The sequence below is a fragment of the Podarcis melisellensis genome, assembly GCF_964234715.1.
Source record: "Podarcis melisellensis genome assembly, chromosome: 1".
Classification (NCBI taxonomy): Eukaryota; Metazoa; Chordata; class Lepidosauria; order Squamata; family Lacertidae; genus Podarcis; species Podarcis melisellensis.
Genome location: NC_138528.1, coordinates 43551742 through 43568645, shown reverse-complemented (window position 1 = coordinate 43568645; position 16904 = coordinate 43551742). Strand labels below are relative to the sequence as shown.

The following is a 16904-nucleotide window of genomic DNA, read 5'->3' as shown; positions in this document are numbered from 1 at the left end:
CCTTAAACAGGGCCACCTTCAGTTGTCTTTTAAAAGTAAAATAGTTGTTTATTGCCTTGACATCTGCTGGGAGGGCATTCCACAGGGCAGGTGCCACTACCAAGAAGGCCATCTGCCTGGTTCCCTGTAACCTCACTTCTCACAGCGAGGGAACCGCCAGAAGGCCCTCGGTGCTGGACCTCAGTGTCCAGGCTGGATGATGGGGGTGGAGACGCTCCTTCAGGTATACTATGAAGCGGACAGCTGGTCATGCCCCTCTCATGCCAGCATGGATACTGCCCCCATTCCCACAGCTGTGAACACTTGGTGTTAGTGAGAAGGGCCCCCCGCACACCCACTGACATTCAGCATTAGCAAGAGAAGTACCCCATGCATGTTCAGCAGTAAGTCTATCAGACTCCACAGCTGAGAACCCTGAGCTCACACATTGGGGTTTCTCTGCCTTCTGTTTGGATTGGATTCAGATTCTTATCTTAAAGTTACAAAGGTATTAATTCACTACTTCCTTCATGTTGTTCAAATTCATTAGGTAAAGATAGTTGCTTTGAAGCAGAATTGAAAGCTACTTCCTTAAAACCAAGTACAGTGGTACCTCGGGTTAAGTATTTAATTTGTTCCGGAGGTCCGTTCTTAACCTGAAACTGTTCTTAACCTGAAGCATCACTTTAGCTAATGGGGCCTCCTGCTGCCGCCGTGCCACTGAAGCACGATTTCTGTTCTCACCCTGAAGCAAAGTTCTTAACCCGAGGTACTATTTCTGGGTTAGCGGAGTCTGTAACCTGAAGCGTATGTAACCTGAAGCATATGTAACCTGAGGTACCACTGTATGTATTTTACCTGAAACCAAGGAGAATACAGAGAAGTGTCTAGGGCACAACTTAAGTATAAATATATATTTCAGATGTGGCCTACATTGGTGGCTGGTCCAGTTTAGGAAAAGGAAGCCTGATTAATCCAGATTCCAATATGCTGGAAGTACTAGAAAAAACATGATGTGGCTTTATAAACATCACCAAATGCATTTCTCCCCCCTTTTGGAATAGACAATATCAGCTGGAAAGTGCTTTAAAGCTTTTTGAGTTTTTCCATGAGTGCAAAGAAGAGGAGCTTTGGCTGTCTGACAAATTGAAGCTGGTGACGGCAGGACACTTAGGGCGTGATCTCAGTCACATTGCTGCCTCTCTTCAAAGCCATAAGGTTAGTGATGTGTAAATCCTTGGTCGCTTGTGCAGGTTTTAGAGGGCTTTCAGAATTTTCTAGCAGAAATATACTCGGAGTCATGTAGTGATTTCATGCTCTTTATTGCAGCTCGTAAAACACTAAATGAATTTCCCTCCAGACCTCAGACTTTATATACATTATTTACACAATGGGGTTCCGTCTGATTGGCTGATTCTGCTTCCCTCCTGCTACTGCAGGCCAATCAGTTGTTGCATTCTAGGATTCTACCTGCCTAATAGGCTGATTAACTACCTCCTGGGGTCTGATTGGTTTGCTCCTGCAGACCAATCAGGTTGTTGCATTCTAGGATCCTACCTGCCTATTGTTCTAGGATCCAAGCTCAGTACATAACACTAGTGTTTCTGTTTCTAGTAGCATAGATACTAATGTACACGTCCAAAAGATTTATAACAGTTCTAAAAAGGGGTGGGGTGAGAACTGGTGGTGCAGGAATATGTAAGACCTTAATATTATAAAATTCTTCACCGACGGAATGGAAAACTGTTAGAGATATGAGGTCAAAGTAACTTACAAATTTACTAATATTGCTTGAAATGTGCAGACATAATCAGCCCAGAGCCAGTGAAATCGACTGATTATTCTGTGGTGTTTCAATAGGTCTAGGCAGACAATGGTATCACCCTATTTGCCTCTTGATTGGTTTAGCTAGTTTGATGTGACAAGAACAAAGAAGACTTGAGTTAAGCAATCAAATTCTAAAAGGGAATTGTTTATGTCTTTCTGCTTTTCTCTTTCTGAAATGTTATTTTATTTGTTTGCCTCCTTAAGGGTTGTGAGGGTTGGATTTGTTAGAAACACTGTTTAATTTGCTTATGTGGAACAGTATACCCCTGTTGTTGCATTTGTGATATGCAACTTGGTTTAAAAAAAATCCAGGCCATAGTCAATTTGCCTGATAGCCAAATTCCTACCCGGCCCCGCTAATACGGCAACCACTGCAGCCATAGCAAGGTCAAATCAATAAGTGAAATGCAAAATTAATGGAGTGGGTGGGTCGGTTGTGTTAGCAATTTCACGCCTCCGAGGCTGCATTTTGTGATTAGTTGAAATCACAACGTCTGTCTGAGAGGAAGCACGAGAACTGGATATACTGTAGTCCTATCTGTATGTATTTTATGATGTACTCTCAGTTTTGCCTGTTCTCTCTCAGAGCTGGATGAGAGAGAACACCATGATTCCTTGTCTGTGTAATATAGTGTAAATAAATAGTAGTTTAGAACTACGATGCCTCTTTCTTTTACTGTGTCAAGAAAGGCGGCTAGTGTGCATAAATCAAGTTGGTTTATGTCACTGGAGCACCCTGGAGAAGTACGGGGTGCCTTTTCCAGAGAGCTATGCTCACCGGTGCTTTTGAATTCTGGTGCTGGAGGAGACTCTTGAGAGTCCCATGGACTGCAAGAAGATCAAACCTCTCCATTCTTAAGGAAATCAGCCCTGAGTGCTCACTGGAAGGACAGATCCTGAAGCTGAGGCTCCAATACTTTGGCCACCTCATGAGAAGAGAAGACTCCCTGGAAAAGACCCTGATGTTGGGAAAGATGGAGGGCACAAGGACAACAGAGGATGAGATGGTTGGATAGTGTTGTTGAAGCTACCAGCATGAGTTTGACCAAACTGTGGGAGGTAGTGGAAGACAGGAGTGCCTGGCGTGCTCTGGTCCATGGGGTCATGAAGAGTCGGACATGACTAAATGACTGAACAACAACAACAACATGCTCACTGGAGGATGCTTGGAGATCGGGGGGCACTGCTGATAGCAAGGAGCATTTTCCCAATATGGTAGCAGAACCAATGAAAAAGAGCGGGTGTTGGGGGCCAGCACAAACTGTTTAAATCCTCCCTGGAAGCTGACCTGAAGGAAGCCTGATTTTTTCCCTCAGGCCTGCCTCTGAAAAGCCCTGCCCTCCACACCAGCTGGCCATTGGCCAATTTGGCAGGCTGGTATGAAGCCAAATTTCAAGCTTGGAGAGTGTGCATTCCCAGCATCCCAGCTCTGCATCAGGGGGGCAGGTACTGGCTGCCCTGCACTCTAAAAGTGGTTAAGCTGACTTGTTGATGTTACATTAGGGATTAGTGTCATAGCTCCATCGTTTATCTTCTTATTTTCTGCGACAGTTGCTTTGCCAGTTATGACGACCCAGTCATAAGCCAGATATTGCGAAATAGTTAATTCCTCCTGCTTCCTCCAATCAAAGTATTGTATGGCTGAAAACAATGATGCTCAGCTATATTTGATTGCACAGTAAATGTTGGTGGTAGGTATAATACAATTTCCATAAATGATTTCACCAGAGAAGATCACTTGACTCATCATCATCATCATCATCATCATCATCATTTTTAATTTGTATACCGCCTTTCTATCTTACAATACTCAAGGCGGTTTACAAGCTGAAGAAACAAAAAATGTACATTTTATAACAATCTAATGCAATACAAAAATGTGATAATAAAACTTAACTTTAAAATAGGCAACCTCCATCAAAAAAGTAACATTCAACAATCATTAGAATACTATAAAATAATAATATCAACATATAAAAGTTAAACAGAAATCCACTCAACAGTTACAATAATATCTAAACTATAATCAATAAAACAACGGCAAGCCACAGTACATAAAATAATACAATGCACATTGAGAAGCAGAGGGTAGAGCAAGGCAGGTGGAAGGAGGCCTTGCCTGATGGAGTCTCTCCCCTCATGTGAGTGGAATGGTGAGATATGTTATTCCTCATAGTTATCACTCCTGGAATAATAAAGTGGTCAAAAGAAGTGAAAACAGCATTCAGACTAGCATGACTGGATTTAGCTTCATGGTGACATCCAGTAATTATGATCCTCCAACTTCCACCTGGCAGGCTTTGCAAGCTGAGTGTGACTCCCACCAACTGATTTATTCTAAGATCATATGCAAGGGCCGGGAGCTAGGTCAGAAAAACCCTTCAAATCAGAGGAGCATCCAGAAGGAGACTGACAGTATCCTGAAATTGTGGCAGCAGCTCCAAGATGAGGTGGCCAGACGTAAAACCAGTTTGGAGGCAGCTTCTCTCGTCAAACAGGTACATTGGTCTGCAGCTCTGTTCAGATTGAACTGAATTGATTATTATTAAGAAGTCTAAACAAGATCTTAGCCTGTCCATTAAGCTTGGAAGGTCTGGTTATGTTAAAACAGCAACAACAATAGCACAACCTTGCATTTAAGCACTTGTCTAATTGTCACTGGAGAGAAGGAATTGCACACAGGTGAGTGGGCAGGCTGAGAAAAGAAAGGTGGAATTCTTGGTCTCTCATTTGCACCTGGCATAAAAACCAGGAAGGCCACCACCAGCAAGTTGTTGATGGAGAGACAGTTCTCTCTGCCCCTCTTCTTTCATCTCCCAGAAGCCTAGCTGAATTTTTCTCAGGCAAGTCACTTATTTACAAGGTTGCAATAACAGTAATGCTCAATAAGAACCAGTCTTTCTTCTCTTTAAGTCTTGAAGAAATTGTTGCTTTCGTTCAGATTTGTTACTCTCCTAATGTGATATTGCTAATATGTCACAAGCAGGCAAGATATAACAACACAATTGTCCTATTTCCCCCCTCAGTACTTTGCTGATATTGATGAGGTGGAGTCTTGGATGCAGGAGCAACAAACCCTGCTAGCTAGCAAGGATTACGGGAAGGATGAATCCAGTGCAGAAGCTTTGTTGCATCGCCACTTCCGTTTGGAGAAAGAGATAGCTGCGTATTCTTCCGAAATAAGCCACTTGGATGAGCAGGCTCATTCTGTAGCAAAGCAGGCTGCATCAGTGGTAGGTAGCACTCATCCTATCTTTTTATCTCATTTCTATTAAGTTACAGATCAGTTTGGCCCAAATATGGTTGCTATTGCTGATGAACCCAAATAAAACCAAAGCAGACGCAGACACAATTTGGTCTGTTAGACTGAATTAAACAATTTTCTCCTCTTCCTCTTCAGTTCCCATGTTGTGATATTTCCCTCAAAACACCATTTTTTCTTTCTGTAGAATTGTGCCTTCAATCTTCTTATTTTTATGTTTACTCAGTGTCCTAGAATTGTATGCTAATCAGCCTACTGTTGTCCCATAATATCTCATACTGACTTTGTAGAACGTGAAGTATTTGTATTTTAAACCACCTGAAAGCCCTGTCCTCATACTAGTTACTCAGCTGAGGTAAAGTCATCTTGAATATTTTGTGAGAACTGTCCTCAGCAGCCAGCCTGGAAGTGCTGGAAAATGTCTTTGGGTGAAAATGATAGGAGCCATGGCCCAGTTTGGGGAGCTAATTGGAAGATGTAAAGTTCAGATTTAAATTTTTAACTCTGATAACGCAACTATTTGCTCTAAAACTGTGAGAGCAATTTTGTAACATTCTCAGTTATTGTTCTCACATCTGTTGCTGTTTGAAAAATATTCTTTCAAATGCACACACAAAAGTGGCCTTGTCACATCTTAACTGCAGCCATTTTAGAGAATAGCCATTTTGTTTCTACTGCAACATCTGGTGGCAAATTCAATTTTAAAACTCAGAAACACTTTTGATTGTTCACAGGCTATTTAAAGATTCTGGGAATAGCAAAGTAAGATACAACATTCCTATAGTTGCAAAAGGTCTTTGCTATCTTCAGACCTTGCTATCCTAGATGCAACTTAGGCTATGTTCACATTACCTTTTATTGTGGCTCCACTGCACTCCTACTGTTGATGCTTGAAGCCAAGAACACATGACATTGGCCACAATCCATATGTTAACCTGTAGTTTGATGTGTTTCCCTTCAAACCAGCTTCCATCTGATTTGAAAACATGAGCTGAGGTATGTACATTTGAGACAGCCATCATGTACTGTATACACAGACGAGAACTTCATGAAAAGGAGTTCAGGGGTGGTGGTGGTGCAAGCAGGTCATGCACACTGGGTGGAGAAATCCCCACCCCCTCTCTGGTGCACACAGCAGTGTGCAAATGTCTAATGTGTACATAGACAGAAATCAGCATCTTAAGCTAAGGCTACCTATTGAAATAAAACTGAAAGTAAATTTAATTTGAACTTGTGAGCAATGCCAGTCTCAAAAACACAGAATTCAGGTTTTTTTGTATATTTCTTTTGACAGATGGTATCGGTGCCAACAGCAAACACAAAGATCCATGGCAGCACAGTCCAGAGGGTAACGAATGCGCCAGCAAGTCTTTCTGTGTCGTGCATGTCTGCCCAAACTACGCCAACAAGTCCATTTGGCTCTGATCCTCATTTTGTTACAGAAAACATCTGGAAAGCCCAGAATAAGATTAATTTATTATATGAAAAACTGCAGACCATGGCTGAGGTATCAAGTTTTTCTCATAATATTTTGAGTTCTCCCTCTCTTTTTTAAAGACATAGAGTAATTGTTTATAGAGTTGCATTGCAGCCTTTGTGGGTTTTTTTGCTATCCTGGCTCCAGATATGAAAACTTAATGTAGCTTTTAGAGTTTACTCTGCAGAGAAGATACCAAGAATCCTGAAATGTGTTGCTGAAGACCGGTTTTTATATAGCTGAATGTGCTAATTGCCCTATTGCAAAATCTCCAGGTGGGCAAGATGTGAGAAACCTGACAAATTCTAAAAAATACCACCCCTGCCAGTTTCCTCCAGTCATGAAGAAAACCAGCTCAAATGGAAAAGGCTGACTTTTAAAAAAAATGCTCAGACTTATAGCAGGGAAATGTTTTAGGGCAACCACCAAGAATAGCTCTCTACAAGAAATGGTGCTATTAACAAAGCGTTTCATGTCATTCTTAAATTCATCCATGAGTGAAGACTAATGTTTGGGTATGCTGGCCCAAGCCATTATATCCTGAGAATCCTCTCAGTTTCCCCTGAGAGAAGAATTTAATCTGAAATCTATGGACAGTAGCAAAAATTCAAATATATCATGACTCCCATCTTTCACATGTTTCACATTTGACAGTACTAATGCACAAATCATGACATAGGACTAGCATCCAGATTTACACAAATAGCTAACTCTTGGTGATTTGTTGGTGCCTCAGCTCTGAATTTGTTTTTAATCTGTTACCCTCATATACTGCCTTTGTGCTGATATGTTTGTATATTTGTATCATAGCATATTTATTATCATACAGTGTTTGGATACTTATTCCTACAGCACAGGAGAAAAGAGTTAGAAGAAAGGATCCGACTCTACCAGTTCTACAGTTCCTGTGAAGAATTTCAGTCTTGGATGGATGACAAAGAGAAAATTGTTCAGACTATTCAGCCAACAGCAGATAATGTGGAGACTATGCAGCATAAATACCAGGTGCTGTTTCCACCTACATTTTCCCTGGCATTCTTACTCAGTCATAATTTACCTCAGTCTGTCAGCCAGGGTTGAATTTAGAGGAAACATTTCTGATTTTAGTAAAAAGCGAAAGAGATATGTTATTGGGGGGGGGGAGACTCCCAGCAACTGTCAAAACAACCCTATTTATTTCAAATTCATTTTGTTGCAGTTCTAATACCTCATAAACAAGACAGTGTTAGGAGCACAGGCTAAACAATTAGCCCTAGAAATGGAGTTGTGCCTTTGACTTGCAAACCTACATAGTACATAAAGGGACCCCTGACCATTAGGTCCAGTCGTGGCCGACTCTGGGGTTGCAGCGCTCATCTCGCTTTATTGGCCGAGGGAGCCGGCGTACAGCTTGTGGGTCATGTGGCCAGCATGACTAAGCTGCTTCTGGCGAACCAGAGCAGCACACAGAAACGCCGTTTACCTTCCCGCCAGAGTGGTACCTATTTATCTACTTGCACTTTGACGTGCTTTCGAACTGCTAGGTTGGCCAGGAGCAGGGACCGAGCAATGGGAGCTCACCCCGTCATGGGGATTCGAACCCGTTTTATTGTTGATAACAATAGTTGCTCGGTAGCCAATTGCTATAAATATAGGCACTTTGGAAAATAATCACATGTGGGCCAAAATCCCAGGAGGGTGGCATTATGCTGCTACCCCTGAACACACTTGGATGGAGAAGTTAAAGTACATTAAAACAGTATCAGTAAACTCTGAGAAGATCAAGAGGTCTAGAATTGTTTCCAAACCGGGCTGAACTTCTCATTTTTCCAATCTTAAATCCAGTTCTCCACATTTCTGCATAAATGATTCCCCCCCCCCAGTGTTTTAGTGTGGATTTCTCTTAATAGACACATTTTTGAATCACTCTGAAATTTCCTGTTGATATAAAAATGTTGTTTGTCAAAGTGTGGATTTTCAAAGGAAACATTATTTCACATCTCTTGCTCACTAAAAAAAGAATGTGGACTATCCACTTGTTTGCTTCTCAGAGTGTTAACAGGAACAACTAGGTAAAAGTGAAGCATCACACCACTGAAGTTAATGTGGGAAGTAAATTTAATCTGTTTGGGAAAGTAACCTGAAGAACCTTGAGAGAACTTCCAGAGATGTCTCAGTCTGTAGTAGCAAAAACAGGAGTTGTGGCTTCTGAAAGACGAGGAAATTTAATATAGCATGGGCTTCAATTCACTTCATCATACGCTCAGCTGGCAGGGGTGTGGATGCCAGGGGTGCTGGGTATAGGGAGCAGAGGGGGCTTCCCCAATATTTTTGGGCAAGGGGCAGGGTCTCCCCCCCTCCCCAAAATTTGAGGGGGCTGCCAGGAGCCAGGCGGCAGCTGGGAATAAAGATCTTTGCTTTTGTCCTCTGCGCATCCTGCCCCCACCCGGCACATGCCGTCTGGTGTCACGTGATGCGTCATGTGGCTACGCCCCCTCAAAGTGTGGGGGGACAAGTCAGCGCCCCTGGTGGGTGCTTACACACACAAATGTTGTAATCAGTGCATCAAACAGCAGTGAAATATAAAAAAGTCTGTGAGCATTCTTTGTAAACCATTACATAAGCAAAGTGACCATTCACAAAAGCAGCAGTTGGTGATCTCAGTTCATGCCTGATTCCTGAGAAGTAAACACCCTATTCAGTTCTAATTCAGCAGTTTCATGCTAGAATTTAAGGGGGTGGGGACTCTAGATACTGATGTGTAAAGCAGGTTACCAAAGATTCTTTTTGTTAGTTAAATTTTATAACATCAAAGAGCTAAACAATAAAATACTACTGCTGTCTTTGTTGGTTTCTGTTGTTCAGAGTTTTCTAACGGAATTGGCTACTGGGAAGAGGCAACTGGATGAGATCAGTTGCTTAGCAGATATGTTTTCAAAGAGCAGTCCTGGAAAACAGAATGAGATTCATGTCCATCAGAAAGAGATAAATGCGAGGTAAATGGTGGTTCATATATAGAGTTAACCCCGTGATGTCTAAAGGATAAGCTTTACTTTAAATGTGACTTCTGGTTTAGACATAGTGTTTTCTAGAAGGTGGTTGTTTTATTGATAATTTGTTAATTTTATATAATTTAAGTTGCAATTGTGATGTTCTACTCTTGTTCTTTTTGTATGCATGCCATTTTGTGACTCGTGTGAGTGAAAAGCAGCACAAAAATACAGTAAAAGAAATCAATTGAAATATACAAGCATAAATTTCTATCCGGGGCTTACGGAGATTTGTGTCCAGCAGCTTCTGAATGGCCACACATTCCCTATCCCTGCTTTAGACACCAAGGTGCCTGTTTGCTCACGCAGACGAGAGCAGGCTACAAACTGAAACCACCATCGTATTCTTCATAAGAATGTGATCCACATGTTGAGACGCATTAACTTTAGAGTAAAATGTCTCTGAGCATGTGCAGAGTTCCTTTCTCTCATCACATAGTCCAACAGCATAGTCGCCACTGCAGCAGCCTTCTTTACTTTTCTGCTCTTAGGTGGGAGCGCTTGGAAGCATTGAAAGAGGAGAAGGGCTCAATGCTGATTGGCGTGGCTGACGTGAAGACGTTCCTTCAGGATTGCCAGGATACTCAAGGGCTGCTACAAGACAAGATGACCCGGCTTGAGGACTTAGGACATGGGAACATGCCTACTGTTCTGTCGGCTGAGGCGCGCAAGCTGACAAACTTTGAGCGAGAGGTCTTAGTGCTGGAGAGAAAAATTGAATACCTGAAGAGTGTCGCCAAATCGTAAGAAACCAGCCCTTTGGTGCATTGTAGTTGGTCCTGGGGGCCCTGATTTCAGGGGGATTCTTATAGGGAGATCTGCTGACTACTTTGGTAGGCGTGTATAATGTTCTTGCAGGGTAGCAGCAAGAATTGCTGTCTCTGGGTGCTGTAATGGCTTCCTTCCCTTTTTCAAACAGGTCTTCTACCTTATTGAACTATTAGGAACTTGGATCTAGTTTGGTTGTGGAGAATGGATAATCCACAGCACTTGCGGTCATTGATAGGATTTAGGACGTATTATACAATTCAACAACCCATAGGCATCCCGCAAAACACACACACTAACTATGTACATGGGAATTTGTAGAGAATCATGGTACATTTTAGGGAAGTTTTTAATGTCTGAATTTTTATTTTATTTTTAATATTTTGTTGGAAGCCATCCAAAGTGTGGCTGGGGAAACCCAGCCAGATGGGCAGAGTATAGATTTATTATTATTATTATTATTATTATTATTATTATTATTATTATTATTTATATTTATATTGCTGCCTATGTTCAGAGCCCCATAGCATGCAGAATAGGGTTCCCTCCTTTTCCTCTTGATGATGATAAACATTATTCTGTCCCACCTTTCATCCAAGAACCTGAGGGTAGCACTCAAGAGAAGGAAATGTTTTTGCTTTTCTCCAGCACATCCAACCAAATCTCCCAGCTGACATTCCTTGATGGATACCGGTGGAATACAGTTCAGGTCATAATGAACTTGATCCGAGCCCTAGCACTAATTCAAAAACGTGTCTTGACTTCATTATGCAGGATCAAGGATACCAATCCCGCAGAGAGCAGGGCCATAACAGAACAGGTTGAAGATATGGAGGAGCTCCTGTCATTGCTAAAGTCAAAGGCAGATGAGAAGGGGAAGGCTTTGCAAGTAGCACAGGAACAACAGGCCTTCCTGCAAGACAGCCGTCGACTTCTGTGGTGGGCAGATGCCATGAGAGAGAAAATGGCCAGCGAGGAAATGGGGGTAGATGTGGCCTCTGCAGAGCTGCTGCTAAAGGAACACCAGGATTTGCTGAAAGAGATACACAGTCAAAACCACAGGTAAAGATCTTCTTCAAAGATGTATGAGTGTGTACCAATGCCACATTTTGCAAGAGAGGCATAAAAGAAGTCTGGAAAGGAGAAGACCCTGAAGTAGGGTAGCCTATATGGTGTTCTTCATACATTGTTGGACTACAATTCCCGTCATGTCTGTGTTGGTTTGGTAAAAGGGAAAAATACTAGATATGGGTATAATGAAAAAGGAGAATTCCTTGGATGCCTAGATCCAGGTTTAGGGCAAGTACTCTTTGGTGAAAGAGCCCCAGCAGAGATTTAAAATGACAGAACGTGCAGCAAAGTAAAGTGTGGAAACTAAGTCCATTAGACCTTTAAAATACCCCTTCAAAGTTGCTTCCACAGTCCCCCCCCCCCACTTCCCTTAGAATAGAAAGAGACCACACACTGCATAAGTTAAAAATGGTTTACTTCAAAGGTTTACTTCAAACTCTTCAAAGGTCAGATTTGTGTGCTTTTCTATACAGCAGTAAGAAAAGACAGGCAGAATAACTTAGGTTCCAATAAGTGGTAAATGTTTCTGCATCAGCTCTGTATCAGGAAGTTTTTAATGTTTGATGTTTTAGTTTGTTCTAATATATGCTGTGAGCTATTATTATTATTATTATTATTATTATTATTATTATTATTTGGCTGATGAATGAGTAATGATTTTAATCTCTGGAATACAAACGTTAGCAGAAGGAGTGCTATTTTTAATGTAAATAAGTTTATAGAGTTTTTAATTACCGGGTACATCAGCTTCTTGACGCAGATGTGGCATATGCTGCTGTTTTAACTTTGCTGTCTGGTCTTTGACCACAATAAAGATTGATTTATTTGCATCACTGTTCGAAACTCCCATTGTTCTAGGTGCATTTTCAACAGGGGATTTCATTAGCGCAAGCAGTTTCTGAGCTCTGGGCTCAGTAGTCTGCCTAAGATTTCAGATTAAAACTGCAGAATAGAAGGAAAGGAGGACCTTTTTCTGCCTCCCCACTTCCAGCTACCCGCTTAAGTATATTAGGGGGGTGGGAAGACTATGTGAAAAATGAACGTAATATTTTAGCTGCAGTTCATTCATTTTCAGCTTTGTATTCAGCTTGTTATTAAAAAATACACACCTAGGTGTTCTATTGTTGCGCCCATAACCTAGGTTTAAAGTGCCATTTAGCTTCTAGCTTTTATATCTCAGTTTCTAACACTGATTTGCATAGTAACATAAAGATGGCTTGCTTAAGGCATGTGGTCTAAACTTGGAACAGCCAGCTTAGACCTCATTAGTGGTAGGGTGGAAATCAGAGAACAAAGAGTTTGGTAACCCTTCTTCCCAAGGTGATATGGTGTGACCTAGCTAAACCTGGCAGGACAACTTACTCTATGGTCTTAACCCCCTCAGTGTTAACCATGTTGGTTATATGAGGCTGATTTATCCCACAGCCTCACCAATTGTTCACCATGCTGGCTGCAACAGATGGAAGTTTTAGTCCAACGATATCTGGAGGGCACCATGTTAATTAACCTTTGTCCCATAACATGTTTAGCGCTCTTACATGGTACCAAATACTGTTCTACTTGGGAGGGAAGATCATGAGATACCTATGATGGGTGTCCTTACAAAACTTCTGGTACTGTATGTGTATGTTGCTATGTGCATGTTTGAATTGAATGATATTTCAAGAGTTCATTGTATGAAAAGAAGTTAGAATCATCAGCAAAATGACACTGAATATCATAAGCAAATGCATACTTTATTTACATCCTAAGTGCAAGCATTGTATTTAATTCAAATTTAAGGAACTTTAAAAACAGAGTTGTTTCCAACTAAGCTAAACTCAGAGTAGATGCACTGAAATTAATGGACCAGACTAACTTTAGTCCACTTATTTTAATGGGTCTACTATGAATATGATTTAATTGGATACCACCCATGGTCTTTCCTCAGAAAACATCTTTTTATTGCTTTGTCCTTAATATAGCTATTTATTTATCACATTTCTGCAAGTTTCCAAAAAAGAAAATTGAAGACTGAAAAAGTGACAGGTTTCCATTAATAAAGTACTGGTCATTAAAATAATTTATTCTTAAGGAAATATGCATTTTCTTGATAAAGATGTGGTTTTCACTTATGACAATAATACATGGAACTTTCACAGGTTTAAGCAGCTGCAAGAGTTGGGTGAGAAGATAATGGATGGCCCATTCAACACCAAGGCTTTGGAAATCTGTGAGTCTGTGCAAAAGCTTGCTCAGCAAAGGAATGAGCTAGATGAATTGTGGGTAAAGCGGCGGAAGAAGCTCCAGGAAGATGTTGAACTTCAGAAATTCAACAGAGAAATCAATGGCATCCATGCTGCTCTCTCGAGCTATGAGGCCTTTCTGCGAACTGATAATCTTGAGGTAAATACTTATGGCTACCAAGCTGATCATATTCAAATTCAGAGTAGAAGTTAGTAATTTGTATCTGAGGTAATAAATTCTTGGTATAAAAATGATTTTTAAAAACCTCCTCCATGCTACGTTGGATCTCATCCAATATTTATAAAGTTAGGATGAGATATAAAAATACCACAACAAATACAAAACACACTTGGTTTTTTGCAGTTTAATCTTGCATATATCTGAGAATGCGGGTGATTAAGCCATGCTATTAATCCTCCCCCACTAAAAAAAATCTCAGTGTTCTCCTCTGCAGAAAACTGAGACAGCATTTATATATGCATTTTTATATACGTCTGTTATACATGTATGAGTTGTATGAGAAAATTCCTTGGTTTCAAGGATGATGTGTTCTGATATCATGGAAAACCTAGTAGTGAGACATTAGCAAAGCCTAGGTTATTCTAACTGGAAAAACCTAGGCATGTTCACTGACAAGTTTATTGTGAAGGCTGCTTGCTTGCACAATGAAGAAGGCAGAGAAGATATGCCAGAGATAGTGGCTATGTTTGAACATCGTGTAAGGAATGGTTTATTGTAGTGAGAATGAACTTAGGTCAGCACTGGGCCTGTATACCCCTCTTCCCCTTCCCTTTCCTGACGCAGCTGAAAGTAGGAGATCAGAAACTTTTTCTTCTGTTTTTGATTCACCACAGTTTGTCATGTGGTCTGAACCCAACAAAATGTGGTTAACCTTAATTATGGTTTATTTGAAACTTTAAACCATGGTTTATGAAGTTACCTTGTTTCAGTTAACTAAGGTTTACATTAACCACAGTTTAGGCTTTTAATATAATGCTGAATTTAGGTTAATCAGAAAGAAAATAAAATCTTCCAATCTCCTGCTTACGGCTGCACCAGAGGAAGAGAGGGGTCTACGGAGCGCCTCAGTCGTAGACTTGCCTTGGTTTGTTGCCATCAAAATAAGCTGTAGTTTATTATGACTTAAAACATAGCTGATGCCATCTCCGAAACTGCTGTAAGAATAATGAAGTTGTGAATTTTAATCTGTTTTAGTAATTTAACTTCTGGTAAACTGTTTTGAGGGTTTTTACACGATCAAACAGTGTATAAATATTATGAAATAGATAAAAATGATAAATGAAGGAATAAATATGCTTGCACCATGATGTGGAATTAGGGCTAATCTGAACATCCAAACCCACCTACTGGACTTCTCAGTGTTTGGTTGAATTCTAGGGATGTTGGGAATCTACCCAAAGATCAGGAGAATGCAGTGGACATGCAGTGCAGGCAAAGGACAAAGTGAAAATTCAGAATGAGAGGATGTTTACTATTTGAAGAGAAGGCTGAGGACAATCTTTCAATTCCCCCTGCCTCCTTAACATTAAGGAAAGGCAAACGGCTGCATTCAACAACCTGCTGGTGTTGAATGGTGGTCGGAATGTTGTGATGTTGGAGCATAGTTCCTGGGAACATCTTGTGTGGGACAAGATGACCATCTCCATGGACAGTCTTGCATCATCACATATCAACGTTCTCAGCACCATTTGCAGACTGACTGCTGAATGCTAAATCACCTGACCACCTCATCCATCTGTAAATACTACACCCACTCAAAAGTGCTTTGATTTTTGTGGGAATCTGCCAAGTTCACAGAAGTGCTCATCACACCTTCATTTGGAGGTTGAAGGTCCAGTGAATGTGGGAGGTGGGGTTGTGCTCAGCCAACGTGGGGTGTGGTCATGATTGTTTTCCATATCTTCAGGACCACGTTGGTTCTATTCAGAGCCTCTTGAAGCGGCATGAGGATTTTGAACGAGTGCTACTGGTGCTGAAAAAGCGAGTAAATGCAGTCAATGAGCATGGATATCAGCTGGTGGAAAGGGGCCATTTTGCTTCTGACACGTACGTGTTTGATTTTCATTTTTCATTTATTTAGATCTGGAACACAGGAAAGACCAAGGCCTATTCATGCATGATATTAAGAAACACATTAGAGTGTCCTTTACATTTTTTGTGTCATGTATTAATGCTCTTAGCTTTTATTCCTTTATAAAAGGAATTTATACAGCATTAGCCTGCCTTCCTTTAGCCAGAAAAATCCAAATGTCTTATACTGAATAGCAGAGTAAACTGTGGATTAATTTGAGTTAGATATTCAGCTATCCTAAACTGCCACAACACCCTGTAGATCAGTCTACTAAGGTTCAAACAAATGAAATGTTTTACCAACTTTGTAAATTATTTCTGATAGAACTCCTCACCCACAACCCATGTAATACCTTTTGGATAAATTCAATCTCCTCTTATTTCATTTACAGGATTGAGGAGAGAATGGCTGCCATACGAGAGAGATGGAAATTGCTAATTAATAATAATGAACAGAGGAAGAAGAGGCTACTAGCTTCTCTTCTATTACAGGTTAGAGGGCAGTGTATCAGAAACCATATGTAGAGAGGTTGGATGGGGTTTGTTTGCTTACTTGTTTACTTGCTTACCTAGGTTCAGTATTCTCCAGTTCAGGGGTACCTATCATAGTGGCTTCCTTTTGTTTTGGACTACAACTCCCATAATCTCCAGCTGTCATGGCCAGGGTCAGGGGTGATGGCAGCTGTAGTTCATAACATCAGATTATACAGTGGTTTTCAACCAGTGTGTTGTGGCACCCTGGGGTGCCTTGAATGATGGTCAGTTGGTGCTGCGGGCAACACTGGCCTCTGCTCCTCTTTCCTTCCCTCCCTCCTCTGATGCCCTTTTGCGTCTCTGCCTCTCCAAGGCTTGCACAGCTGTTTGTTGCAGCAGCCCTGGCTACAAGCTCCCCAGGTGAAGGGTGCTTCTGGGCCTGGCCCTATGGAGCAGTGTGAGGAGGCACCTCTCTTTGGGACAGGGGTACCAGTTCAAAGACCAGGTGCAGTGACAGCAGCTGCCCGGAGGGCTCCCAATGAGAGGGGAGAGGGAAGGAGGCTGAGGGAACACTCCACAAGGGAGGGTGTTCAAAAAGCTCTGGAGGTAAGGGGGTGACATAACTGGGCTCACGAGCCCCACATGGGTGCCACAGAAAGAATGTAGCTGGTCAAGGGAGCCATGGACTCAAAAAGGTTGA

At 41.4% G+C, this 16904-nt stretch overlaps 1 protein-coding gene across 2 annotated transcripts in view; it reads left to right on the top strand.

Moving 5' to 3' along the window:
- The window catches only part of SPTBN5 (spectrin beta, non-erythrocytic 5), a 101086-nt gene that overhangs the window by 15754 nt on the left and 68428 nt on the right, over window positions 1–16904 (top strand). For both annotated transcript variants that reach the window (XM_081889483.1, XM_081889484.1), the window contains exons 10-20: window positions 1044–1197; window positions 4104–4304; window positions 4833–5039; window positions 6363–6575; window positions 7398–7550; window positions 9390–9520; window positions 10066–10317; window positions 11117–11404; window positions 13555–13798; window positions 15567–15706; window positions 16123–16222. In XM_081889483.1, the coding sequence (XP_081745609.1) occupies window positions 1044–1197; window positions 4104–4304; window positions 4833–5039; window positions 6363–6575; window positions 7398–7550; window positions 9390–9520; window positions 10066–10317; window positions 11117–11404; window positions 13555–13798; window positions 15567–15706; window positions 16123–16222 (2083 nt within the window). The remainder of the gene's footprint in view (window positions 1–1043; window positions 1198–4103; window positions 4305–4832; window positions 5040–6362; window positions 6576–7397; window positions 7551–9389; window positions 9521–10065; window positions 10318–11116; window positions 11405–13554; window positions 13799–15566; window positions 15707–16122; window positions 16223–16904) is intronic.